This window comes from Acartia tonsa, chromosome 8, assembly GCF_053477335.1.
Source record: "Acartia tonsa isolate MP-2025a chromosome 8, ASM5347733v1, whole genome shotgun sequence".
Classification (NCBI taxonomy): Eukaryota; Metazoa; Arthropoda; class Copepoda; order Calanoida; family Acartiidae; genus Acartia; species Acartia tonsa.
In genome coordinates this window covers 50,456,849-50,483,221 of record NC_137267.1, presented here as the reverse complement: position 1 = coordinate 50,483,221, position 26,373 = coordinate 50,456,849, and the positions used below count along the sequence as shown (strand labels likewise).

The window sequence follows — 26,373 nt, the reverse complement described above, 5'->3', positions numbered from 1 at the left end:
AATAGAAGCTTTTTCTATAACTTTGCTTATCAATGTTGTAATTAAAGTATTTTAATTTTTAGAAAAACCAGTTAAAATTAATTTAATGTGCTAAATCAAAAGCATTTTTAGTAAAAGATTATTTTAAAATTCTTATGTTATGTTTTTAAGGTTTATAAAAACCTGACCTTATAGATGATTTTATAAACTATAGCTGATCTAGCATAAAATATTTGTTAGATTTTATAATATATATATGAATTATTTCAGAGTTTATTTTATAATAAAATGTCGGACTGAAAGGGTTGAATAGAAAATCCGCTGAATTTATTGTCATGGTTCAAAGGTAAGAGTGTGATTTGTAGATCTTATATTATTATTGGATATATGATATACGTAGATATATTGACAGGAGAAAAAAAATTGTCGTCAATTTTTAGTTTCCTAATATAGTCTTCTTTTATTGGTCTGTTTGTCCAGTAGGTAGGGAGGGGACTGGGTAAATGGGGGTGGATGGAGGGTATCGTCAGTCAGCTGCGTTCTTAATTTTATCAGAGTACATGAAAATCTGATGCAACATCCAAGTAATGATATATTGATTCGTGTATTAGTATCACTAACTTTGTTAAAAGCTTTTTTTTTTAAATTGAAATTTTGTAATAAAAAGAGAAATATTATTTTTTTTTGTCAATTGAATAATTGTATTTATTTATAAAGAACTCTTAATTTTAATATTATTCAATTAGATTTTATTATCAAATTTTACAAAAACACTTTTTATTTTATTTCATTGTTCGATTATATAAATGATCAGATGAAAAACTGGTTCATAAATAATAGAAATAGTTCTTAAGTCAGCGGCTGTCATTTAGCAAATTAATTCCATTTGAAATTGCCGAAAATTAAATATTTTGTTTGCGTAGAGTTGGCGTAAAACTTGTTTTTGGTGTAACTGAAAGGAAGTGGGTAAGAAGAGGGTTGTGGGGATATTTTCACTTAGAATTGTTTGTTTGGATCACATTTCCTAGTCCATGAATATAGAAATATAGGTATTTTATTTTAGATTTTGCTTCTTAATTTTCTGTCAGTCAAAAATAACGTAATTCAGTACCTATTATTTTTTGCAATGCTAAGCCATCCAGGTTAAATTAAAAAGAATTAACAATAGATACAAGGAAACTTATTTTACAAGACCAAAGTCAAAGCTAAATCCCCAATGGTGTTAAACAATATTACCCCTTTTTCAAATCAAAACTATTTGTTTGAAAGATTGGACATTCCTACCCAAGTTTTAACTCTTTTTAAGCCAACGAATGAGAATATGTTAATAAAGCTTTGGGTACCAGTAAAATATTTATACAAATCCAACTTAATCTGTTTCAGATGGAGCCGAGTTATTCTGGATCTGACATGACCGTACTGGTTGTCAGTATAGCGACAATACCTGCCATTTTTATAGTATTTCTTTTATGCATCAAGGTGATATTTATATTTCCTTTTATATAAAAAGTAGTAAGGTTTTCTTTGGCTGAAACTTAAGATCTCTTAAGAACTACTGAACCGATATAGTCCTCTATTTTAGGTTGGCTTTACATAGGTTCTTGGTTGGTTTTAAAGCTTTTAATTTTAAGGTTTAATCCTTTGAATGGTTTTATGCTATTTATTTCTAGCCCCCTCTCTGTCCCTTCGAATACAGAGTTCCTAGATTTAGGGGCGTAGCTACTAGTTTCTTATTAAAGGGGAATAGGATAAGTACAGATATTTCTCATTTAAGAACACTTGTAGAAAGTTTTGAATTTATTTAATAGTGGCCCAAGTTGGTATTTCAAATATTTGTTAGGAGGATATAATTTAGTTCTTCCCTTATTTATTATAAGTTTTTTGGCGAAAGAAATCTCCAGAAAAGAGTCAGACTTTAACTGTATCGAAAAATACCATACTTTTTATTTAATGTCTTAGTGCATATTAAAAAAAGATTTTCCATAATAAAAATTATATAAAAAGAATATAGTATAGCGCCAAATTATTTACTATATAAGTTTCCGAACAAACACCTTTTCAATTTTTATTTATCTAACCTCTTACATAAATATAAAATTATTAAGACAATAAACAAAGAGTATGTTATACAAGTAAAATAAAAGAAAAAATAATAGGTAAATAATACATGTCACATGTGTAGGTATTAAAAGAATACCTAAGAAAATATTTATGTGTGTAGCCACCTAACCAGTAGAATTTTTATTCCAAAATGGCTTCGAAGCCGATAAATATTCGCTGGATTACAACCGGTTCTTATCCATAATGAAAATTAATTAATTTTAAAATAAAAAAAACATAGAATTAATACCTACCAGCATTGTTAGCTCGGGGTTTACAAATATGGTCTTATTAGTTATTATCATTTAAATATCCGCGGGAATTTGTCTATAATACGATGCAATAAATAAATAACCTCTTAGATCAGTTAATTAACTTACAAAAAGTTTTAATTTCTTTCTGGAATTTTAGCGCCGTAATCTAGTCACATTAAAAAAATTGTCACCTTTTTGAATATTTATTTTGTCTAGATACGAGTAAGCAGAAGCAATCCTGATATATATGGGGTTGAAGGCACTGTTACCAGAAAAGTAAGTTTTTATTTGATTAAGGGAATAGTAGCTTTCGCAAAATTCCGTATAGTTGCAAGTAAGATTACTGTCAAATGCGCTTATGGGGTCAAACTGTATTTAACCCTTAACAGTCGGGCCCCTTGCCGCACCTTAATCGGTTGAACGCCCCCTCCCCCCTTATTATCTCAGTCCCTATTAGAGCTAGAGGACTTTGTTTTTAGAATTTCAAACGGCTGTAATTTTCTTATTTTTGAAGCTAGAAGAATTTTTTTGCTGAAATTGCGGCCAAAGTAGCCTTTTAAAGATTTCTTGAGACCTGGAGGATCAGGACCAGCAGGATAATACCTGGAACCTGAAATTGACTTGGAAGTTGGAACACCTGTAACAATATGAGGATGTACTACTAGAGGATATTTTAGTATTTTGGTAAGATAAAATGCTTTGTTTAAGTCTAAAAAATATTTTGCTCTTTACCTGGACCCTGCCATGTTTGCTGGCATCCTGTGCCCGCCAGGATGGAGATATTCAAAAACTTCCAACTCTCAGCTATGTGTTATACCCATACATGAAAAGTCACGCAGTTTGGGCTCTTTATCTTTCCCACACAGAAAATTAGATATTAAAAACCGGAGGGGGGGCGTTCAACGCCCCCCCCCCCCCCCCCCCCGACCGTTAGGGGTTAAATAAGCGTTTAATTATACTATGTTTTTTTTTCAACATTTAGAACAGTTAGACTTAATAAGCGTATTTGACTGGAATCTTACTCACAACTTTACGGACTTTTGCGAAAGCTACTATTCCCTTAGACTAGAAATAATGCTCTTCATGCTTTCGATTGGTTTATTATTATTTGAACTGTATAAACCCAAGGCAGTAAGATTATTGGGATAATAAGGGGATTTTTAGTAGCAAAGATTCACTATAATTTACTTCGTCTGTCAATCAGTTAGTCCGTCCGTAACGCTATGCAGGAAATGTGATTTCTAGGCTGCTTTTAAAGTTAGACCGCTGGAAACTTTGGTAAAGATTCCTTTTATCAATTAGATGAGCATTAAGCATCCAGTAAATGAATAAATGTTTGTCTATCCATGATTTATTTATGCTTCGCTCCTTAGTTATGTTCCGTTGGCAGAATTAATAAACTTTTCAACAAATATGTCATATTTAGTGATTTATTGTCAATTTTTGCCATTGTGGTTTTGTATAAAAGTTATTTTGTAAATTTATTTTATAATTATTCCATTTTAGAATGAAGATCAGTTGAATATATCTAATGGATCCCACAAATTGTTGGCCCCACCTAACACTGACGACAACTGCAATAGGCAACTTATTAATTGAATTAATATTCGCTGGGCTTTGAAACTGCAGCTGCCCGCAATTTTAAAGCAATTGGCATAAAGAAGTAGTTAAGCTCATTTATAAAAATTACGCAGTTTTATTTTTATGAGTATATCCTTATATAGAAGTAACAGAATCTCTGACTGTAATAACCGCTCCGACGATATGGTTCTCCTTTACAGTGTAGTCCTGGGAATGTTTATAGCTATTTTGGAAAAGGATACCACCACTGCACTGTATTAATTTCTGGTTTGCCTGCATAGTCTATGAATATCAGCCAATAGCGTCGGAAATATAAACACAGCTAAGTCGCTGCAAAAGATCAGAAACCAATTTGCTAGCAGAATAATAAGGTTTCCATCACTTGGGCCAGTTGTCTGAGTCAAAAATCTATACTTATACATTTATTAAGAAATCAACAAGTGATTAATAAGTAAAGAATGGGCGTCGTAGCTCAGTGGTAACGCACTGAGTTACGGTGATGAGAGTTCGAGTTCTAATCCACATGTGGAAACTCAAATTTCTCAGTTGAATACTTCACGCAACTTCCCCTGGTTGTGTAAGAAGGGGATTCTTGAGTAAGTTTGGATACTCAATAGTCACGTACATAATATCAGTACTACCCTTATCCCAAGCTCCTCTGCGGTGAGCGTCATTCATTACAGTGACTTAATTTGGGACACCTGCCATACTCGGCGAGGCTGAGGTAATAATGAGTAGCTCTCATGAGATAGCGGGTCAAGTCATAATGTGCTTGAACGTGGAGCTTGATAGCCCTAGTGGCTATACAAAAGTGTCTTAGCCTACTCCATGACTACTTGGTTCCAAACCCTAAGAAACTATTGCTAATCAATTAATAAGTAATTTTGGACAGGACGCCTTCCTATGACCGTAAATTACCAGAGCTTCCAGAGGATGTCTACAGAAATGGTTCAACTAAGGTGTTTATAATTTTATATCTTTATAAAAAAAAGTAGCAGGATATATCTATCTGTCTGTTTGTACAGAAAGAGGGTACCACCATCCTCCCCTAGATAAAATTATCACCTCCCTATTTTAACTTAATCTTTATAAAACTAAAATTGAAATTGGAGGTTCGACGTCCCGAAAGTGATTCTAGAGGCCTCTAAGGGTGTAGGATAAAAAAAAAGTAGGTATCACATTAGATAAAAAACATATAGGTATGTATTTATTTTTTTCTTTATGCACAATACACATGAATGTTTGTTGCAGGATGATAATACATCAGAATTGTATGCAACAGTGGATGATAATATTGCCAGAAATCATAGTACGCAGGTATAGTACAAGTTTTATAAGTACGAGGAAGTTTTAGTGATTCCCATAAAGATTAGGTTTTTACCTAATGATTTTAGATTTTGATGTTTTTTTTACATCAAATATTTATCTTCTACAATGGTTATAGTTTACATAAATGGATATATATTCACAGGGGAAAATTTTCGTCAATTTAGGTTGCTAATATGGAACTCATTTATTGGTCGGTTCAGTAAGGGGAGGAGGGGATAGGGTAAAGGGGGGGAAGGTATCCTTATGTTAGTTAGCTGTGGGTATCACTTTATTGAGAGTACATGCAAATCTGGTACAACATCCTATGAATAAGATATAACCAACAAGCGAAATAAATCTGAAATAATATTTGGGTGACAAATGGAGAGGTCGTCAACTTTACTATGTGTTACTCCCCCAACGACAGCTAAAAATAGGTGTAGGTTTCGTGATTTCTTTTCAAATTAAGTTTGTTGGTGGTATAAGCTGACAACATCCAAGTAATAATATATCCATTTGTACAGGGTGCTGCAGCTCTTCCAGAACTGGACCAGTCACACCATCCTTATGCCAGGGTCAAGAAACAGGTAGCACACACATTATAGATACCACAATCTATAATACAAAGTAGAACGATGTCTGTCTGTTTGTTTGTCTATCTGTTTGTCTGTCTGTTTGTTTGTAGCGTAGGATCTCGCTAACCTAGAGGCTAGGGGCGTATCCGCTAGTTAAGGATAAATAAGGGGGTCATTTTTTTCGTGTATTTTCCTTCTACTTTTATATAGCTTTAATCAAATAAAAGCAAATTATTTTATATTATTTATTTTATTTTATCTAATTCAATACCTAATGTCCACAAAAACTGGTTTTACAAAAAAAAAACGATCAAGGTGTTGTTTTATGGTTAAGTGTTTTGGAGAAAAGTATTACTGCGATATGCCTTTACAATTCGATTCATCTGTTTATAATACAAAAAATACATATTGATTAAATTATTATCATGTAGTTATCAATCCATTTTTCATAATAGGGTAAACAAGAACATCCATATGCAAAGGTACGAGAGGGCCATGATGGAAAACAAGAAGTAGAGGTAGGTTAACATTAATTATAAAATTTTTTTGGTATTCTCGGTTCATGACATCGCCTCTTAAGGGTCGTTTCGTCGTATTTTAGCAGTAGCTTTTGATAGATTGCTAGGTTAAGTTAGATGAATGTTAATGATTGCCCCACAAGCATAGACGTCCAAGGGGGGGGGGGGAGGGGGTAATGGGGTGATTACCCCCCCCCCCCAATAAAAAAAATGCCTCTATAAAATAAATATTACCTCCCCCCCCCCAATAAAAAAAGCTTGGACGCCCCTGCCCACAAGTGTTAGAAATAGGAGAAATAATACTATTGAAATATGATGAAACGCCCTTTAAGAGGCAATGTCACAATACTGACAACACCCAACTTTTTAAGTTGCTTTAAGAACAAAATTATTAAAAGTCTGTAGGTATAAGTTAAGTAATAATAAGTATGGATAATGTGATTTCAATCTCGTAATTAACGTAATAATGAGGAAGGGAGGGGATATCGGAAAATTGTAACTAAAGTTTTACAAACACAATCTCTCATTAGCTGGCTTAAAAGCTTTAGGGTACTGTTACTAAATCTCAAATTAGCAGAGTCCAAACTTTTTAGTATTTTTAATTTCAATGTAAAGAAGGGAATTACCATTGTCTTATCCCTTAAGAGTGACCTATGGACTTAACCAACCATTCTCCTGCTTTTATTATTAACGTCACACTCCTGATATTGCAGGAGGACGATGATGATACAGAATATGAGACAACAGAAAAGTTGACCGCAGCTGGTGCCCCGCCTGGCTCTTCTGCAGCCCTGCCTGGTAGTTCCAAGTCTGACTCCCCGCCACATCACGGGGCTAGTGGTGGGGGTGGGGCACATCCACAAGGAGGTGCAGCTGTCAGTGGCGGCGGTTTCCCCCTCACTACAACTAGTTTTCCACCAGGTAGGAAATATCAGAGAGGGTGGGGACATTGGACTGTAAATAATAATTGTACTAGAAAGTTGTTGTTAAACATGTTTTCTAATTCGTCGGTTCAAAGACTTTGTTAATCTTGATTGGTTGGTTCAAAGTCAGTGTAGAAACATTTTCACCAATAATGTAAATCTAGTGGGATAATTTTGTTATTATAGAAGATGTACATCAATTTATTTTACCTTTTTTTATCCCTCTAGATCCCTGGAGAAAAATTTTTAAGTATGAATGGATGTTCCATTAGTAACCCAATGTAAAACAAAATAGTAATTAGGTATACCATATCCCTGGTTATTTACAGCTTAATTTGTGAATTGTACGTGTCTGAAATTACCATGCTGAAATTGAAAAAATCTTGAATCATTAATACAATAATGTATGTATTTCTAGGACCTGGCATTGGGTTCCCACCTTCCGGTTCCTTTGCACCCTGGGTTCCACCTCCTGCCAGAAATACAAGCAGGTAAAGTTATTTATCGCATCGTATTATGGACACTGGACAGCTATCCGCGCATATTAAACTGAAAATTATAAGATGAGGTTGTGTTAGCCCCAAGGAACCGTAGACATGGGCTAACAAAACTGGTATTAATTTTAAGATTTTATTTTAATATTCCTGGAAAATTGTCTGTAATACGTTCCTGTACATTACAAGATGACAGAGAACCGGTTCTAATCCAGCGGACATTAATCTGTTTCGAAGCCATACTGAAAAAAAGTAAAATGAAGGAGCTAGGTTAGGCTATTTTATCTTATGCAATCAATACTTATGAAAGCAAAACTTTTCTACATCTGTGTTAGAATCGTTCAATTCAATTTAAAATGTTTATATTAAAGAACAACTCCAAAATGGCTGCTAGAACCTTGACAAATATATTATTTAGACAATCTACCCCACTGCCACCAGAACCAAATCACAACCAAGGAGCACAGCAACATTTCTCTGGAGATTCTCAGGTGAAAATAATGGATATAGGATATACGTGGATATAGTGGCAGGCGAAAATTTGTCGTCAATTTAGCTTGGTAATAGGAGTCTTATTTATTGTTCAGTTCGTTTATCCAGTAGGAAGGGAGGAGAGGGGGGATATAGTCATTTTAGCCTGGTGCTACCATCACTTCAGCAGAGTACGTGAAAATCTGGTGCGGTATCCAATTAATAATATATAGATTTTTCACAAAATACCCTTATTGCATGAAAGATACTTTATATGTTATACGTAAGTTAGGGAGGAAGGGGGATATTTGACTGATGATACTTGCACGCAGTTTTATTGATTCGTTCTCTAATTCATTGACTTCAAAACTTTTATTTAATCTTGACTGGTTTGTTCATCCATTCATTAATTTTAAGGGAAAATTTACTTTAAGATCAATCAGATTTGAGTTAAATATTTCCGACGCTATTGGTTAATATTCAAAGATCCAATTAAAGGGTCCCTATCTCGTGGGTGGGTAGAGTTACATATAGCTTGTGAACCCTCTATTTTTACTTTAATACCCTATCTGATTAAACTTTTAGGAGTCAACCTACTCTACAAAAGGCTACACAAGCATATCAGTCCGTGAACCTCTAGAGAACCTGAGACCACAAGTTCTACACCCACCTCAACCTACCATACAGGTCAAGTTTTGCAGGGAGGGAGGGGACATTGGGCTGTTTATTACAATAGTCCCCAAAGTCTTATATTAACGTTTTCTTATTGGTTGGCTTAACAACCTTGGGGAAGTTATGTATATTTTGATTGGTTGGTTCATTTGGTTGAGTGTCAAAACGTTACAACCACTAATTGTAATATAAAGTTTTTAGTCAGTTTTTCATTAATATGTCGTATCCATTGTCTTATCTCTCAAGTTCCCTTAATTAATTTTAAAAAAGAAAGAATTTAGAAAGAGAAAGAAACAAGGAAAAGGCAAAGAAGTAAAAAAAAAAGGATCTACTGCAGTTTACGGTAAAATATTGCTGGTAACGAATATTGCCAAAAATCTATGAATTTTAAAGGCTGCGAGCTGCCAAACGGCTGAACGTACAGATCATACCCGCACACCACTTTATGCGATATAAGAAGGCCTACACATAATCTGGAATAGCCAAGATCCAATGATGCACAGGGAAAGCTTCACTGAAGAAAAAAACTCGTAAAATAGGCCTTTTTCGCGCTTTTCTCTGCACTGCGAGATAATTATGCATTATTGATTTATGGCTATTCCAGATTATTTGTAGGCCTTCTTATGCTGCTTAAAACAGTGTGCGGGCATGATCTGTACGTTCAGCCGTTTGGCAGTTAGCAGCCTTTAAAATTCATAGAATTTTAGCAATATTCGTTACCAGCAATATTTTACCGTGAACTGCAGTAGATCCGAAAAAAAAAAAGGGGACACTTTCTGAAACTAAAAGTCAAATTATCTCGGCTAAAAAGAGTTACTGCACTAAGGTTTGACAGGGCGGTAGTAATTAAGAGCTACAATGTGGAATTGTTAAGAAATGGCGACAGAACCGCCGCTCGCCGATAATCGCTGTTTTCTACCGAAATTTTTATAGTAGCTTCGCTATTTATAATTATTGACATTATTTAACTTTATCCGAGACAAGTTATGAAATGTATGCAGCTATTATCTATAGAGGATACGGTGTGTGTGTGTGTGATATATACAGTTTATATGATTAATATAATTTAGGAGGGGAACTATGTAACTTTATCCGAGACTAGTGATGAAATGTATGCAGCTATAGAGGATACAGTTTATATGATTAATATAATTTAGGAGGGGAACTATGTAACTTTATCTGAGACTAGTGATGAAATGTATGCAGCTATAGAGGATACAGTTTATATGATTAATATAATTTAGGAGGGGAACTATGTAACTTTATCCGAGACAAGTGATGAGATGTATGCAGCTATAGAGGATACAGTTTATATGATTAATATAATTTAGGAGGGGAACTATGTAACTTTATCTGAGACTAGTGATGAAATGTATGCAGCTATAGAGGATACAGTTTATATGATTAATATAATTTAGGAGGGGAACTATGTAACTTTATCCGAGACTAGTGATGAAATGTATGCAGCTATAGAGGATACAGTTTATATGATTAATATAATTTAGGAGGGGAACTATGTAACTTTATCTGAGACTAGTGATGAAATGTATGCAGCTATAGAGGATACAGTTTATATGATTAATATAATTTAGGAGGGGAACTATGTAACTTTATCCGAGACAAGTGATGAGATGTATGCAGCTATAGAGGATACAGTTTATATGATTAATATAATTTAGGAGGGGAACTATGTAACTTTATCTGAGACTAGTGATGAGATGTATGCAGCTATAGAGGATACAATTTATATGATTAATATAATTTAGGAGGGGAACTATGTAACTATATCCGAGACAAGTTATGAAATGTATGCAGCTATAGAGGATACAGTTTATGTGATTAATATAATTTAGGAGGGGAACTATGTAACTTTATCAGAGACAAGTGATGAAATGTATGCAGCTATAGAGGATACAGTTTATATGGATCCTATGGGCTCAGCTCATGCTCATGCTAATAGGTACAAAACTTTACATCAATAAAGTGTTGAATTTAAAACAGTTATTTTGTTAGATTTCAAAATATAATTATCATATTTGTTCATGTTATTTTACCTTTAATATAAAATTTACATAAAAATAAACTTTGACAGGGGAAAAAATGTTTTCTTAGCTTCAAAAGTAAGAAAAAACCGTTCAAATTTTTCAGTAAAAAAGGACCTAAAAACAAAGGTTGTTAAGTTAAAGGATGAAGAAATCAAAATATGACTTTGTCTGACTTAAAGTCGAAATTTCCTTATGAAACAGGGGACCTACACCAAAAAAATTAACCCTCTTTGATAGGCGGTGATATATTAGGGGGATTGGATTAAAGTGCGAGGGGTGGGGGGGGGGGTCCGACTTTTAAGAGTTATGGATGTTGTCATCATTGTTTATTTGTTTTAGACAAGAACAGCGGAGAGTCGAGGAAGATCCAAATATTATGTATTCCAAAATTGATAAATCTAAGAAGAGGTCAGTTTTAATTGCATATGTTAATAATTTTTGTGACTTATAGTTATATGACTATAGTTGATCTCAACCCTAACACTTCCTAAATTAACTTATATGAAATGAAAAAATGGGTTGGTATAGTTTTTCTATGCTTTTTTTGGTTTACTTATCGTTAGGTTAGGTTATTTTTGGTATAGAGAAACCATGCAGTGTTAGGGAAAAACTACCCCCCCCCCCCCTTATTTGCATTTAATAAATAGCGGGGGGGGGGGGGTTCTGTGCTCGCTACGCACTTTTTGTGAAACCAACGACCGTTTTCAAAGAGAATGGTTTTATAATATATTTGACCTTTTACTTTAATCTTTATTTATAGATAAAGATACCTACCTATTTAATTTTTTTTAAAATCAGCAATGCATATCATTAACTTTATAAATTTATATTAGATCGGAACGTCCAACTGCTTCGTATGACAACGGTTATGCTACAGTGAACAAGGTTAAAGGAAGGTAGGAACATATGTTTGAGTACTTTTTTACTAGTTTGGGTACTTATTAATCAATTTCATGAAATAAGCGCAGCCTATAAAAAATCTGCATATTATATGAGTGAAAACCAGAAAATTAATTTAAAATAGGTGTATTTTTGTCATCAAAACTGTGAATTTGTCAGCAAACTTGAATTTCATGGGTGTGAACTTGACAGTAAAACTGTGTTTATGACAGCGGAAAGGTGTAATTTTGACAGTGGATAAAAAAATATTGCCAAAAATACAGCTAAAAACGAAATTGACAAAAACACACCCAATTTTTGTCAAAAACACAGTGGCTGTACTTTTGCTAGTGGTAAAAGTGGCAGCACCCCAGAAAATCATATGATATAACTGGTCAAAATATGTTTAATAAGTTGAGCTTGTAGCTTTATAAAGTTGCATAAATAGTATATAAGTTTAATACATGGAGTCAAGGACGTTCAAGCTTTTTTTTTTTGGGGGGGGGGAGGGGTTGAAGGGTGTAATATAATGTACCTTCAAAATTTGTTGGTAAGCTGTAAGAGCTACACCTAAAATATCTTTTTATAGAATGGGGAAGAAGGATAAGCTAGATCCCGGATATGAAACAGTGCCATACACCCACTCCCACCCATCTACATCTAAATTGTCAGAGCACCACCACCACTCCCATCACCATGGAGCACCCGGTACCTCGGGTGCTGGTACCTCCTCGCAGGGCGTCGCTATTCCAGGTACAACAATTACATTTTCGAGGATTTTTTCTTATGTAATTCAGTCATAATTATTTGTTGAGATTTTTATTTCTTTTTTGTAACGAATAGATTAATTTTTCATTTTAATGTCCGCGGAAAGATGTTTTTAATACGATGCGATAAATAACTATTAAAATGTGCAGGAGGTGGACGCCAGCAGGACGAGACGGACGGTGCAGGTGGCCACTCCTACAAGGACCCAGAATATGAAGTACTACCTGGAGAAAGCAAGGATGGAAAGGTAGGTTTCTCCCAGGGATCCAAGGGGTTAAGACATTTGATGTACATCCCCAATGATGATACACAAATTTACCCCTTTTCTAGATTTCTACTAGCGGCTGAAATGTTTTGACATTCAACTTGATAATCCCACAAATCAAAATTCAATGGAAGTCGACAAAGTGGTTAAGTCAGCGAATAAGAAAACGTTATTACAGAACTTTAGGAACTAGTTTAATGAGAAGCCAATGGACTGTAAATGAATCTCCCCCTTCTGCGAAACTTTTTGACTCGTACTTTTAACAGTTATAAATCTATCTCAACCATAACATTTATAAATTAGTAACTACTGCTGCTTCATAACAAAATATATTTCAAAGAAAAAAATCTTTATTATCAATCGCACCTGTAGGTAATAGAAAACAACAACATAAATAAATGAAAAAAACATTAAGAATTATACAAAAATAGTCAAAATTTTAAAATATATCATAAGAAATAAAATTTTAATTCACAGCTACTGTTTGATCTTTACTTTGACACAACCAAACAACAAATAAAGGAGAAGCGGTCAAACTGGCTGTGTAATAAGAGAAAGAAAGGGAAGGGTATATAGTTTGAAAAAAAAAATATTTTTAAAACAATTGCAACTGCATTTTAAATCAAGTTCTACGATTTAACAATGGTTTAAATTTTCTAATATAAAATTTTTCTCGTGCTAATCTTATCCAAGGATTATTACTTTGAAGTTGCTCAAAAGGAACAAATTGTAAATGGCAAGAGTTGTGGCCATTTTGTGAAAAATGTTGTCCTACAGTTTTTACAGAATTTGGTTCAATTGAATTTCTGTGTTCTCTGAATCTATCCACTGCTTTACGTCCTGTTTGTTCAATATATTGTGGATGATATTTACATGTTCCATTATCTTTAGTACAAGTTATACAATATATAATATTTGACTCGTTCTATTATTGGTTAGCTTAAGCTTTAATGTAAATGAGATGTATACCGGTTCAAGAGTTAGCGACATCTTTACACACTCTTTGACATCCTGTCACTTGTTATTAAGGATTAGGAATAATTTAAGTAAAATTTATATTTTGGTTAGTCAAGTTATTAGTCCCTTGTAATGGTTTATCCCTTGCTGTGTGTTCTAATTCTATCTATTCTCATGAAACCTCAGGGGTGTAGGTATATTCTGCAAAAGATTTTTTTCCCCCGGCTGCAAGATTTTTTATTTTTTTCTACTCCTAGTTTTTTTCCAGCAAGGAAGAAATAAAATGGAAAAATATTTTATTCATATTATCCTCCCTCCCACATATATGCTTTTAGTTTTTTTTCGCCAAAAAGGTGAGAAAAATGGTAAAAAATGCTTTCAGTTCTCTTAATTTTTACATTTTTTCCCCCAACCACATATTTTTTATCCCCCCCCCCCCCCTCAGCAGGGTCAAATTTGAAAATATACACCCCTGTGAAACCTTAAAAAAATTATTATGTTTGCACATATATATTTTTAGAATCTTGATGGTAGAGATCCAGATTATGAAACAGTTCCCTCTGGAAGCCAGGGGCGGGAACCTGGATATGAAACTTTGCCATCCAGGTAAAAAAAAAATGCCAAATTCCTATATATTTAAATCCAATAAACAACGTCCACTTCATCGCCTAAAAAAAACGTGTTCATGATGTAGTATTTCTCTTAGTTTAGATTTGAGTTTGGGTAGCTTAATTTATAACTGTTATAGATTTCGTGCGGATTCTTTTGATCCCGGTTACGAGACCCTGTCTAAGCGTCCTGGGGGTGCTGGTTCTAGGCCACAATATAGACAATACAGGTAAAAAGACCTAGGAACAATTAAAACCATAGTTTTAAAATAGATTCCTATTAAAGGGATAAATTCATGAAGTGCACTTTACGAGTTTAGCTACTTGACAGTTTTTGAGATTTGTATAAACTATTTTTTGTGATTGTTAAGGTGACCATTTTAAAAAGATTATTTCATTCACAAGAATACATTACATTAGTTTTTCATAAAAAAATAAATAATAAAAAAAATAGGTTTAAATCATAAAAGTATAATTAAGCCTTGATAATTTAAAAACTTCATGGTGGAAAGTGAATAGTAGCTTTCGCAAAAATCCGTAAAGTTGTGAATAAGATTCCAGTCAAATGCGCTTATTAGGTCAAACTGTTTTAAATGTGCGTTAAATTAAACAGTTAGACTTAATGAGCACATTTGACTGGAAACTTGCTCACAATTTTACAGAATATTTTGAGAGCTACCATTCCCTTTAAATTCTATCTTTTGTTAGCTTTAAAAATGCAGATATCCTAGAATATGAAAAATACTGGTTCACTTATTTATGTTCAAAGGCATTTCGTTCAACAACTACCCCTAATTAAATATTATGATGCTGTTTAGAGAGCCAGGGTATGAAACTGTTTCAGACCTACGTCCCTCCCTGGATCCAGATTACGAGAGTGTGGCTAATAATACCAACAGGATGCCTGGACAATCTGCCAGGGCTGATACACAAGAACCAGGTATAGTTTTTTTTTTACATCGAGGTACTATTCATGTAAATTGTCTGGAATTTTGATCCTCTTTGGTGCTTTCTTACAAAGTGGCGTATTTAAGGTTAGGCATCTACAGTGATAGTTCCCCTGCGAGGCTGCAGGGTTAGAGCTCCGGCATTTGCTAGACATAGGTTTGAATTTTAGCACCAATGAACCAATATTTAAGGATATGATACTGGTGGATCTGAGCCGGGCTATGAGACTGTACCTGAAAACAAAATGAGATCTCTACAAGGAAAATCCGGAGGTGTGGCTGAAAGTTCGACTCCACCTCTGTCTCTTACTGGCCTGTCGGCAGGTACGCTCATTTTTTCCTGAAATTTTATGAAATTGTCAGATCTGCTCATGATTCTAAAATTAGTTAGATTAAAAATGTAAAGGCAAATTCCGCATACGTCATTTTACATTTTACAAAAGAAACCTTTATAATTAGAAAATATTGCTATATTTGTTCAGAATTTTACATCTTTCTTTTGCTATGAATATAAGTTAGAGCTAATCCCCTTTTAACTTAATAAGACAATGGACGATTAATTGATGTGCTATCATCCCCAATTATGATTAACAAAATACCCATTCTGAAGAGTGAAATATTTTGTTGCAAAACTCCGACACTTCTCTTTATTAACCAACCAATCAAGATTTTCAAAAACTAAAAAAGTACCCAAAGCTAACAAATAAGAGAGCGTGTTGATAAAACTTTGGGTGCCAGTATAATTTGAAGCCCAATGTCCCCTCTCCTTCCCTGAAGTTATAACCAATTAACGATTCCTGTTTTATTTAGGTTATAGTAGCCTGCTCCCAGGATCAAGAACATCCAGTCCTGCTCTCACCAGAGGAGCCATTCCAAGATCTTCAGGTACAAAATTTTAGTGTGTGTGTGTGTGTCACTGTGTGTGTGGACTAGGATCTAGAACATCCAGTCCTGCTCTCACCAGAGGAGCCATTCCAAGATCTTCAGGTACAACATTCTAGTGTGTGTGTGTGTGTGTGTGTGTGTGTCACTGTGTGTGTGGACTAGGATCAAGAATATCCAGTCCTGCTCTCACCAGAGGAGCCATTCCAAGATCTTCAGGTACAACACTCTAGTTTGTGTGTGTGTGTGTGTGTGTGTGTGTGGACCAGGATCTAGAACATCCAGTCCTGCTCTCACCAGAGGAGCAATTCCAAGATCTTCAGGTACAACAATCTTAGTACCTAGTGTGTGAGTGTGTGTGTGTGTGGACTAGGATTTAGAACATCCAGTCCTGCTCTCATCAGAGGAGCCATTCCAAGATCTTCAGGTACAACACTTTAGTGTGTGGTTGTGTGTGTGTCACTGTGTGTGTGGACTAGGATCTAGAACATCCAGTCCTGCTCTCATCAGAGGAGCCATTCCAAGATCTTCAGGTACAACACTGCGTCTCTAGCATCTAGGGGCTCTCCTCGGAGAGATATGGAAAGGCAGAAGAATAGCCTAAAACCATACCAAGGCTCATTTAAAGCCCTAATTGTAATATACAGAAGGGGTGATTTTGTATATCAACATTGGGGATGTACATCAATTTATCGGCTATTGTCTTATTCCTCCTAGATCCCTGGTTATTTTATGTTACTAAATCTAATGTTACTATAGGAAGTCCAAGCAGTTTCATGGGAGGCCCATCCCGGCCCAGAGCGGCTCCAGCCATTCAGCCGCCTGACAGCCCCCCGCCTTCTGTTGGCCTCCAGGCTCAGTCCAGGAGGATTCTGGCTGGAGTCAGTGAACCTGAGCTACATACAAATGGTAAGTTCTCTTTTACCAAGGATGACATCATCTATAAAAGCTCTAAAGGCAACAGGCAGGACAAACGAGCATGAACACTGCACTAGTAGTGTGTCAGAACTTAATCAGTACAATAAAAATCATAAGTCTAAAAAGAATTGTGTGTTATTTTGTTGCAAAATTTTGTAAATACAGGATACTATTTATGGACCGAACTCAATTTTTTTACTTTATTGGAGATTTACTTCGCTTATTATATACCTAGTACTTTTTTGTTCTAGGAATTAGTGTTTCAAAAATCAAATGAATAATTAGAGATAAGTAATATGTTTTGATTTAAACTTGCTTGTTTTTGTTCATAGGGCTAGTAGATACAAATATCGAGTATCAATCAATCCACAACTACCCCAGCACTCAACACAACAACAACCCACAGCATCAGCACAAGAAACTGTCACTGGACAGTGAGGAGGGGTATGAAACTATCCCCCCGGCACCCACCACAAGAACAACCAGCAGCTATCAGCAGAGCAACCAACAACATCACATTTCATATCTTGATACTCCTTCGCCGGACGGACGGCGGCCGGCAACAACATCGCCGGATGGACGGCCTAACAGCAGCCGGTCGGCGGGGGCTGGCGGTCTGCCACTTGTTCCCGCGGCGGGTGGTGGACAGAGAATGGGTCCACCGTTACCAGAGCCGGCCAGATCTCCAGGTTTAGTTTCTTTCAGTCTGGTGTTTTCCCCTCATAGTGCGTAGCGAGCACAGGAACTCTTATCCTCCCTATTTTTGGGGAAAATTAGAGGGTTGGATTGTTTCTTCTTTATGCTTAACCCTCATTGGCTACCCCAACCCAATGTTACACCTAAGAACGCTAGAAAAAACTACCCCCTTATTTTCAATTTATTTCAAAATAAGGAGGGGTCTAAACTTTTCAGTGCTCGACTAGGTAATTTGAGGGAAACCACAATTTTCCTTTAAAATCGACCAAAAAAATTTAAGTAATGCAGCAACCACATGCCATAAATATTCATAAATAAGAAAATACCAATTCATAAAACGGTATTAAATTATGGTGGAGATACTCTCCTCAAAAATAGTTATTAACCTTCCCTGGGGGGGCTATAAGAAGCTTCGGGAATAGTCCCTTTCGTGACATCGCACCTTAAGGGGCCATTTGTCGTATTTTTAAAATGGCTTTTTATCGGTTATTATAGGTTAGGTTAGGTTATATTGGGTTAGGTGTTTGCCACAGCCCACACAGGGTTAGGTAATTGATCCCCCCGCAGGGGCTAGAAATAGGAGAAAACCTACTGTGAAAAATACGAAGAATCGCCTCTTTAGGTGCGATGTCACGAAAGGGACTATACCCACTACTTTATATAACAGGATATTCAAAATATTTTTCATTCAGGGGTATCCTCTCTAACGAAGTCAAATTTTGACAACGATGAAATCACATACATCGACGAAGAATCAAGTAAGTTTTTGCGGATTTTAAAAGTTCCTTAGGCTATTGGCGATACTCTTAGTTATTTTCAATTATGAAAATTTTGGTAAGATTTTGCTTGGGAGGATGATGGTACTTTCCCCCCAAAAGTTGTTGTAAAAACCTCTTCTTGACCAATGAGAAGCTTCACTGAAAAGGAAGGACATATCGGTGGCATTGCTACACACACACAGACAAACAAATATCCTGTTACTTTTATATGAGGATTATATCAGGAGGAGGGGACATCAGGCTGTTTTTACACTGGTTTATTATTTAAGTTGCACCATTAAGTATTATCTACAGATGGGGTAAATTAGAGTATCATCATTGGTTGGGGAAGTACATCAATTTACCAGCCATTGTCTTATCCCTTTAGATCTCTGGGTTTATAGGTATTAAAAAATTTGCAAGTCATTATGAATGAGGGAAAATCTCTCTAATTTTTATGTTCAATATTTAATTTAATAGAAAATTTTAAGTAAAATTTTCCATATTACATTAATATCACTTATTATTCATTTTTCATGCACAATTAACATAAATGAAGTTACATAATAAAAATTTGGAGCTTTTTTTAAAGTTTAAGAATGAAGGAAAAACTTATAAAATATTATGTTTTGTTTACGCTCAATTATCATATTAGCCGGTTGAAAGTCTTGCTAAAATAAATACATTAAAAGTTTGATAGTTATTTTAAGTTTTATAATAGTTTTGCTTATGCTCAATTTACCAATAACATAATATATGAATGAATAGGTGAATGTTTATTTGTACAGCTTGGACGTCCATGTTTTAAAGCATGATTTTATTCATATTGCCAGAAGACCAATATTCCCTTTAAAAGTTTGTACATTTGAAATTTGTTTTAATAATAAAAGGTTATGTTTTTCGCTTAAACATGTGTGTTAGCACAGTCAAAAGCGCTTATTAAGTCAAACTGTTCTTAATTAGGTATGAAGATTTAAAATGTATATACATTTAGTCATAACTGTTTGACTATATAAGCGCATTTACTATATGTTAAACTTTTCGGGAAATTCGCAAATAAAAATGACACACTTGTTTTTACTTAGGTTCTGCTCCCATAACGCCAGGTAGTCCATCTGGAGGGTCCAGTGAAGGATCCAGCCAACAGTATCAATCAACTGTACACAGTGAAGGCTCCAGCCAACAGTATCAACCAAGTGTACACCTGTCATGTCCTCCCAGACAACATTCATCAATAGGTTTACTCTATTTTTATACTTGCGGCATCTATGGGCTCTGTTTTCGAAGGGACAGACAGGGGCTGAAGAATAGCATAAAACCATTCAAAAACTTAAATCTGAAAATAAATCAGCCTAAAACCATCACAGGACCTATGTAAAGCTTAAATAAATTAAGTTAACCCAATTAGTTCAGTAGTTATTGAGATATTAAGCTTTAGACAAAAACCTTTACTACTTTATAAAATAGGATGTTCAGATATTCAATAACAATGGCTTTAAATTTAATTGATATACATCTCCAATGATGATAAATAAAATTGACCCTTTTGTAGATTATAAATTATTGGTTCAAAAGTTTGGACACTACTTTTTTGTAATAACCAATAAAAGTTCAAAAAGTAACCAAAATTTAAGCCAACGAATCAACAAACATTTTTCTATACACCCTTTTGTTAAATCTTAAGATATAACCTCTTATTTTGTGTTAGGGGGAGGTCCCAACTCTCTAGATGCGCCCACATCACTTGGTGCTATTTCTGCTGGTCCTACTTCATTAGGTAAAATATAAAAGCATTAGTTTGTCCTTTACACAAAAGCTTAGATTTATATTTTGTTTTACTCATGAATGGGGGTTATTGTTTCCAGGACATTAAAGGTCATCATGTCTCTGTAGGAAGGGAAGGTGTAGACCTCAATTAAACTACACAAAGTAGCATAAAACCCTCTTCAACGTTTGAAGAATCTCAAAGCTTATTCAAAAACTAAAGCTCTTTTCTCCAGAAAAAAGGCATTAAACCATCCAATGACTTTAGAAACAAATTAGCTTAAATTAACCCGAGATCTATTTTGAATCTTTCCAACATTGGAGAAACCGATCGGTCCAGTGGTTACTTAAACTTTACATAACAGGATGATTATTGTTGTTTAGGTTCCCTAGCCAGTCCTGAAACTCCTGGAAGTCCAACCATACATATGTCTGTTGTCAATACAACTCAAGGGGTCAGGTAAATGCAATTTTACATGATTAACACAACCATTGGGGGTAGCTAGGTTTTGTGAGATTTCCTAGGTTAAGGACAGAAAAGCTAGATTTTGTGAGATTTCCTAGGTTAAGGACAGAAAAGCTAGATTTTGTGAGATTTTGCTAGGTTTAGAACAGAAAAGCTAGATTTTGTGAGATTTTGCTAGGTAAAGAACAGAAAAGCTAGATTTTGTGAGATTTTGCTAGGTAAAGAACAGAAAAGCTAGATTTTGTGAGATTTTGCTAGGTAAAGGACAGAAAAGCTAGATTTTGTGAGATTTTGCAGGAAGTCCAACCATACATATGTCTGTTGTCAATACAACTCAAGGTGTCAGGTAAACACAATTTTACATCATAAACACAACCAATGGGGGTAGCTAGATTTTGTGAGATTTTGCAGGAAGTCCCACAGTGTTGCGGATCCGCATTGATTGTATGCGGATCCGGATCCTCCAAATTTGGTCAGTGCAGATCCGGATCCTTGACAATAAAAATAAAATCACCAAATTTTTCAAAAAATATTTATTCTTTAATCTCGAAGTCAAAAAAAGAGACAAGAGTGTGGGAGTGAATCAGCTGATCTTAACAAGGTTACCAGATATTTCAAAATTTGTAAGTGACTATTTTATTTAAATTTAGGTAGATTTTTCCATAAATATACCCCAGGATCCGGATCCGGATCCTTGGACTCAAAAAAAAAATGCGGATCCTTGCGGATTCGGATCCGCAACACTGAAGTCCCACCATACATATGTCTGTTGTCAATACAACTCAAGGGGTCAGGTAAACAAGAATTTTTTAGAAAGCATGCAAGATGTTATGAAAACATCAATCAAAAGCTTTTTGTAAATCACAAAAGGCTCCAATTGTATACTTTTTATCATTACTATTTTTTACTCAAGGGGTCAGGTAAACACAATAGATTTATAATTACCTGGATGTTGCACCAGATTTTCATGTACTCTAATAAAGTGATACTTCCATATTGGTTAATAATGAACAAAACATACGCAGTGCGCACTTTATAGAAATGATTATAGAGTTGGTTCTCTTTCTAAATTTTTCCCAGATCTAATAGGAATCATCGCATCATGTCAGTTTATGTTTGACTTGTTATCAAAATGATATTTTTAGAATTGATATATTATTACTTGGATGTTGCATCAGATTTTCATGTATTAATAAAGTTATGCTCCCATCTGGCTAAAATAATGATACCCCCAATTCATTTCATCACCCTCCTTGATGAATGAACTGACCAAAAAAGGATGTCTATGTTAGCAACCCAATTTGATGACAATTTTTCCCCCTGTCATAATATCCACGTATATTTTATATCCATTATTTTTAGACGTGCCTCGGTTGTGATGATAGAGCGGGTGGAGGAGGAAAAAGAAAATTTAACCAGTTTTGATAATCATGTTTTTGTTTAACTTTTACAAATATCTTTAATTAAACCAGTCCAAATAAGTAATTTTAGGTAGGTATAGTCCCTTTAGTGGCAACGCCTCTTAAGGAGCGTTTCGTCGTATTTTCACAGTAGCTTTCCCCCTATTTCTAACCTGTGGTGGGCTCTAACCTTGCGGGGCAATCACCTAACCCAACCTAACCTAAAATAACTTATCAAAAGCTATTGTGAAAATACGACGAAAGGTCCGGAAGAGGCGTTGTCACGAAAGGGACTATACCCATAATTTTTTTATATTCGTTTTTTACATATTTTACTACAAATATTAAACATTTTTTATCGGTATTTATTTATAGTCAATAATATTACAATTTTTTGTTAAATATTTTAAAGAAAATCATATTTTTAGTTTTATTACTAACTTTTTTATATATTAATGTTTTCTTGCTTGCCGAGAACATTGTCAGTATTAAATTAATTTGCTTTGAATTATTTATTGTCTATGTATTTTGATACTAAACCAATGCAACTTATACAGTTACTATTAGGGTTGGGCCGGATATTGAAAATGGGCCGATATTTGGCAAATTACCAGATATCCGGTATTAGAAATCAGCCAAATATCTGGTATCCGTATAGTTTCAATATCCGGTATCTGGCTGAATGTTAAAATGGCCTTATATCCGGCCGAACCGGATACCCGGCCCAACCCTAGTTACTATCATCGTTTTGACCAAAACTTTATTGTTGGTAATTTAAGTAAAGTCAATTTTTTATTATACATCGAAAAGTTTATTTAATATCAAAATTTTTCTTTTTTAATATCGTGTTTTTTTGCATTCTAAAAAATATGCTGCCTTAAATCAATCACATACAAATGTTGATCAATGATTATAAAAAGCTTCCAGTTCAAAAATTGTATTAAGTGTTAAAATTTTAGATCTAGCGCAGTTCACGGTAAAATGTTCCTGGTAATTATTATCTCCAAAAATCTATGAAGTTTAAATGCTGCTAGCTGCCAAACGGCTCAATGTACATGTCATACCCGCACACCTTGTTAAGCGGCATAAGAAGGCCTATAAATAATCTAGAACAGCCAAGATCCAATGATACACAGGGAAAGCTTCACGGAAGAACAAATGCGTCATTTTCGCGAAATTATGTGCACTGCGAGATAACTGTGCATTATTGAGTAGTAAATATCTCAGACTATTTGTAGTCATTTTTTGTCGGTTAAAATTTTGTGCGAGCATAATCTATATGTTCCACCGTTTGGCCGTTACCAGGATCATTTTAACGTGAACTGTGCACCAGATTCAAATTTGTTTCTTTGTGTTAGTTATCATGGTTGTTATATAAGAAAGTACAAGCAATAAGTGATAAAAAGTTCCACAGGAATGGGTTTTAATTGCCACTTTCTATCACTGATTTTTTTTCACACTAGTGTAAACCATAATAGTTATTTATCGCGTCGTATTATAGAAAGCTTTCCGGAAAAATTGTAGAATTAAAACCAGTTTTGTTAGCGGAAGGACTAGGCTAACAAAACAGGTAGGTAATAAGGGGGGAGGCGGATGTGCCACTTTTTGAAACCAAAACTAAAAGTCAACAAAGGAACTCAACTAAAAAAAGAGTTACAGGTCTGAGATTTTGCATGGCAGTTGCTTTATAGGGTTACAATATGGAACTGTGAAGAAACGGCGGCGCAACCGCCGTTTCCCGCCGAATTTTTTTTGCAATTTCTCGGCGGTTTTCGGCGGATTCGCCGCCGTTTCTTAACTGTTCCATATTGTAACCCTATAAAGCAACTGCCATGCAAAATCTCAGACCTGTAACTCTTTTTTTAGTTGAGTTAATTTGACTTTTAGTTTTGGTTTCAAAAAGTGGCACATCCGCCTCCCCCCTTTTATGATTTTTATTTTAATATTAATGGAAAATTTTCTGAAATACGAGATGCTAAATTTCTCAGTATTGCTAAAAACCTGTTCTAATCCAGCGGATAATAATCGGTTTCGAAGCCATACTGGGTAAAAAATATAGATGCATAAGGTGCTTATTGCTAAAGCGGCAATTTTCAATCATTCCCATAATGGAAACTCTTATTAAGTTTATTTTGACCATATTTTATTAAAAATTTTGATTATTATTTTTTCAGTTTAAAGTACAAAATTGAAATCATGAATGTATTATACAGTTATTTACATTAAAATATAGGCAAGGTTTGGCTGAAAAGTCAGTGTTTAGCATTTAATTTATTGTCAATCATACCATAAAAAAAAACCTTCAAAATAAGAATAATACATTTGTAACAGATTTTTGGAAAGGAATCATTTAATGTAAAAAAATATCCTTTAGAATTAGATATAACAGCATAATCTCTTTTATCTTTAGTGTAAACTTCTATCATAATTTTAAATTCCACTAAAGTATAGAGTTATATTGCTGATAATGCTTTTTTAATGCATAGTTAAAATTAGACTAGAAAATTTGGTGCCAAGTTAATAAAAAAATAGTTGCGTAGATTAGGGTTGGTCCGGATATCTGGCTGATTTCTAATTCCGGACATTCGGTATCCGGATGAATATCTGGTCAACGCCGGATACCAGGCAAATTACCGGATATCCGGTATCCGGCCGGATATTGAATATGGCCGAATACCCGGCCAAACCGGATATCCGGCCCAACCCTAGAGTAGATTTTAAAAATTAGAATAGTTCCTAAGACTTACCATTCAGCGAGGGATGTTTAACTTGAAAATAAACTATTTTACCTCTTTCTGTATCAACTGTAAAACCCATTGATCTTTATTTAGTCAAAATATATTTTTATTCTTCAGAAATTTTTTACTTTTGTTATCAGCTGTTTTCAACAAATAAAAATTAATTTTTGTTGAAAAGTTGTACCTAGGTAAAACAGTTTTTCTTGAGAAAAAACATCCTCCTTGCTTTCTATTAACATGTTGTTCATTATTGTTATAAAATTGTTATCATTTATGTCAAAACTTTAGCTTTAAGGTTTTGTAAAATTTAAAACTTTAAATTTGAAACATTTGTATTTGAAAATTTTTACATTTACATATTTCTAAAAGAATTAAACTTATAGGAGGTAGTTTAACTTAATAGCCTTTCTCAAAACAGTGCTTTATTAACATCTTATTTCATGAAAAAATAAGGATTTAAAAAGTTTTTTTTTAGTTAAAGGGAATGTTTCACTAAGTGCATTTAAGGAGTTTTTGGTAAGGTATTAAAATCCTTAAATCTATATTAATGTAGAAAATTACTAACAAAACTGGTATTAATTTTTATTTTGATATTCGTGGAAAATTGTCTGTAATACGATGTGTTACATGATTTTTCAATATCGGTTCTAATCCAACGGATATTAATCGGTTTCGAACTAGGAAATATTTGGATTCACTAAGTTAAGCACAAATGCATTTGGTGAAACTATCCCTTTTTAGGACTTTAAGATATCCTTTTACTAAATAATAAAATACGAATAAAATTTTATATTATTATCATAATTTTACATATTCATTATTTTGTTAATATCTCGCAGGGGCCAAGGAAAAGGTTATTTCATTTAAAAAGTAGATTTTCATATTGTTGAACATTTAAATTTTTTTAGCAAAGCATTTCTAGTGAAGGCAGGTACTGAAGGGACATTGGACTGTTTATCACACTTGTCCCATAAGTCTTATAATAACGTTTTTTCTTATTCGTTGGCTTAACAACCTTGGGGACATTTATTGAATTTTGATTGGTTGGTTAATTTAGTTGAGTGTCCAATCGATTTAACCACTAGTTGTAATCAACAGAAGGGGTAATTTTGTATTTTTTCAATGGTGATGAACATCAATATGTCGCCCATTGTCTTATCCCTTTAGATCCCTGGGGAAAGGTCAACGAAAGATAAATTTATAGATTAAAATTTCGTCAAACATTTGTCTTGTTTATTTAATGATATTTAGAAAATCCATGAAAAAACTGATAATTTTTACTTCTCCTTGGTTTCCTGTGTCTTGCGTCATAATTGATTACTAATTAACATTCCATTATTTATTGAAAATTTTGTTAAATATTTTATATTTATTTTTGTTACGAGATAAATATTAAAAACGAGTAAA

At 34.2% G+C, this 26,373-nt stretch overlaps 1 protein-coding gene across 5 annotated transcripts; it reads left to right on the top strand.

Moving 5' to 3' along the window:
- The first annotated feature begins 237 nt into the window (after positions 1-237).
- Positions 238-26,373, top strand: LOC145327222 (uncharacterized). Of its 5 annotated transcripts, none has more exons than XM_080170804.1 (32): positions 238-325; positions 1,363-1,458; positions 2,550-2,609; positions 3,840-3,916; positions 4,807-4,873; positions 5,166-5,231; positions 5,747-5,809; positions 6,253-6,315; positions 7,029-7,236; positions 7,657-7,729; positions 8,151-8,223; positions 8,789-8,890; positions 10,729-10,835; positions 11,260-11,328; positions 11,754-11,816; positions 12,389-12,552; positions 12,717-12,814; positions 14,310-14,395; positions 14,538-14,627; positions 15,216-15,337; positions 15,537-15,668; positions 16,155-16,229; positions 16,986-17,135; positions 17,477-17,833; positions 18,533-18,598; positions 19,684-19,732; positions 19,772-19,836; positions 20,307-20,375; positions 20,747-20,822; positions 22,191-22,796; positions 22,963-22,993; positions 24,938-26,373. In XM_080170804.1, the coding sequence occupies exons 2-30, from the start codon at positions 1,363-1,365 to the stop codon at positions 22,270-22,272; spliced, it is 2,868 nt and encodes a 955-aa protein (XP_080026930.1). In that variant the 5' UTR covers positions 238-325; the 3' UTR covers positions 22,273-22,796; positions 22,963-22,993; positions 24,938-26,373. The 5 variants fall into 5 exon arrangements, with proteins under 5 accessions (XP_080026930.1, XP_080026929.1, XP_080026928.1 ...); XM_080170803.1 differs by having other exon boundaries at positions 19,684-19,836; positions 22,191-22,319; positions 22,604-22,796; XM_080170802.1 differs by having other exon boundaries at positions 19,684-19,836; positions 22,191-22,319; positions 22,493-22,796.

Coding starts and splice junctions, on each gene's coding strand:
- LOC145327222 (XM_080170803.1), top strand. CDS start 1,363: ATGGAGCCGAGTTATTCTGGATCTGACATGACCGTACTGGTTGTCAGT. Junction 6,316..7,028: donor ATGGAAAACAAGAAGTAGAG/GTAGGTTAACAT, acceptor CTGATATTGCAG/GAGGACGATGATGATACAGA. Junction 14,628..15,215: donor CCACAATATAGACAATACAG/GTAAAAAGACCT, acceptor GATGCTGTTTAG/AGAGCCAGGGTATGAAACTG.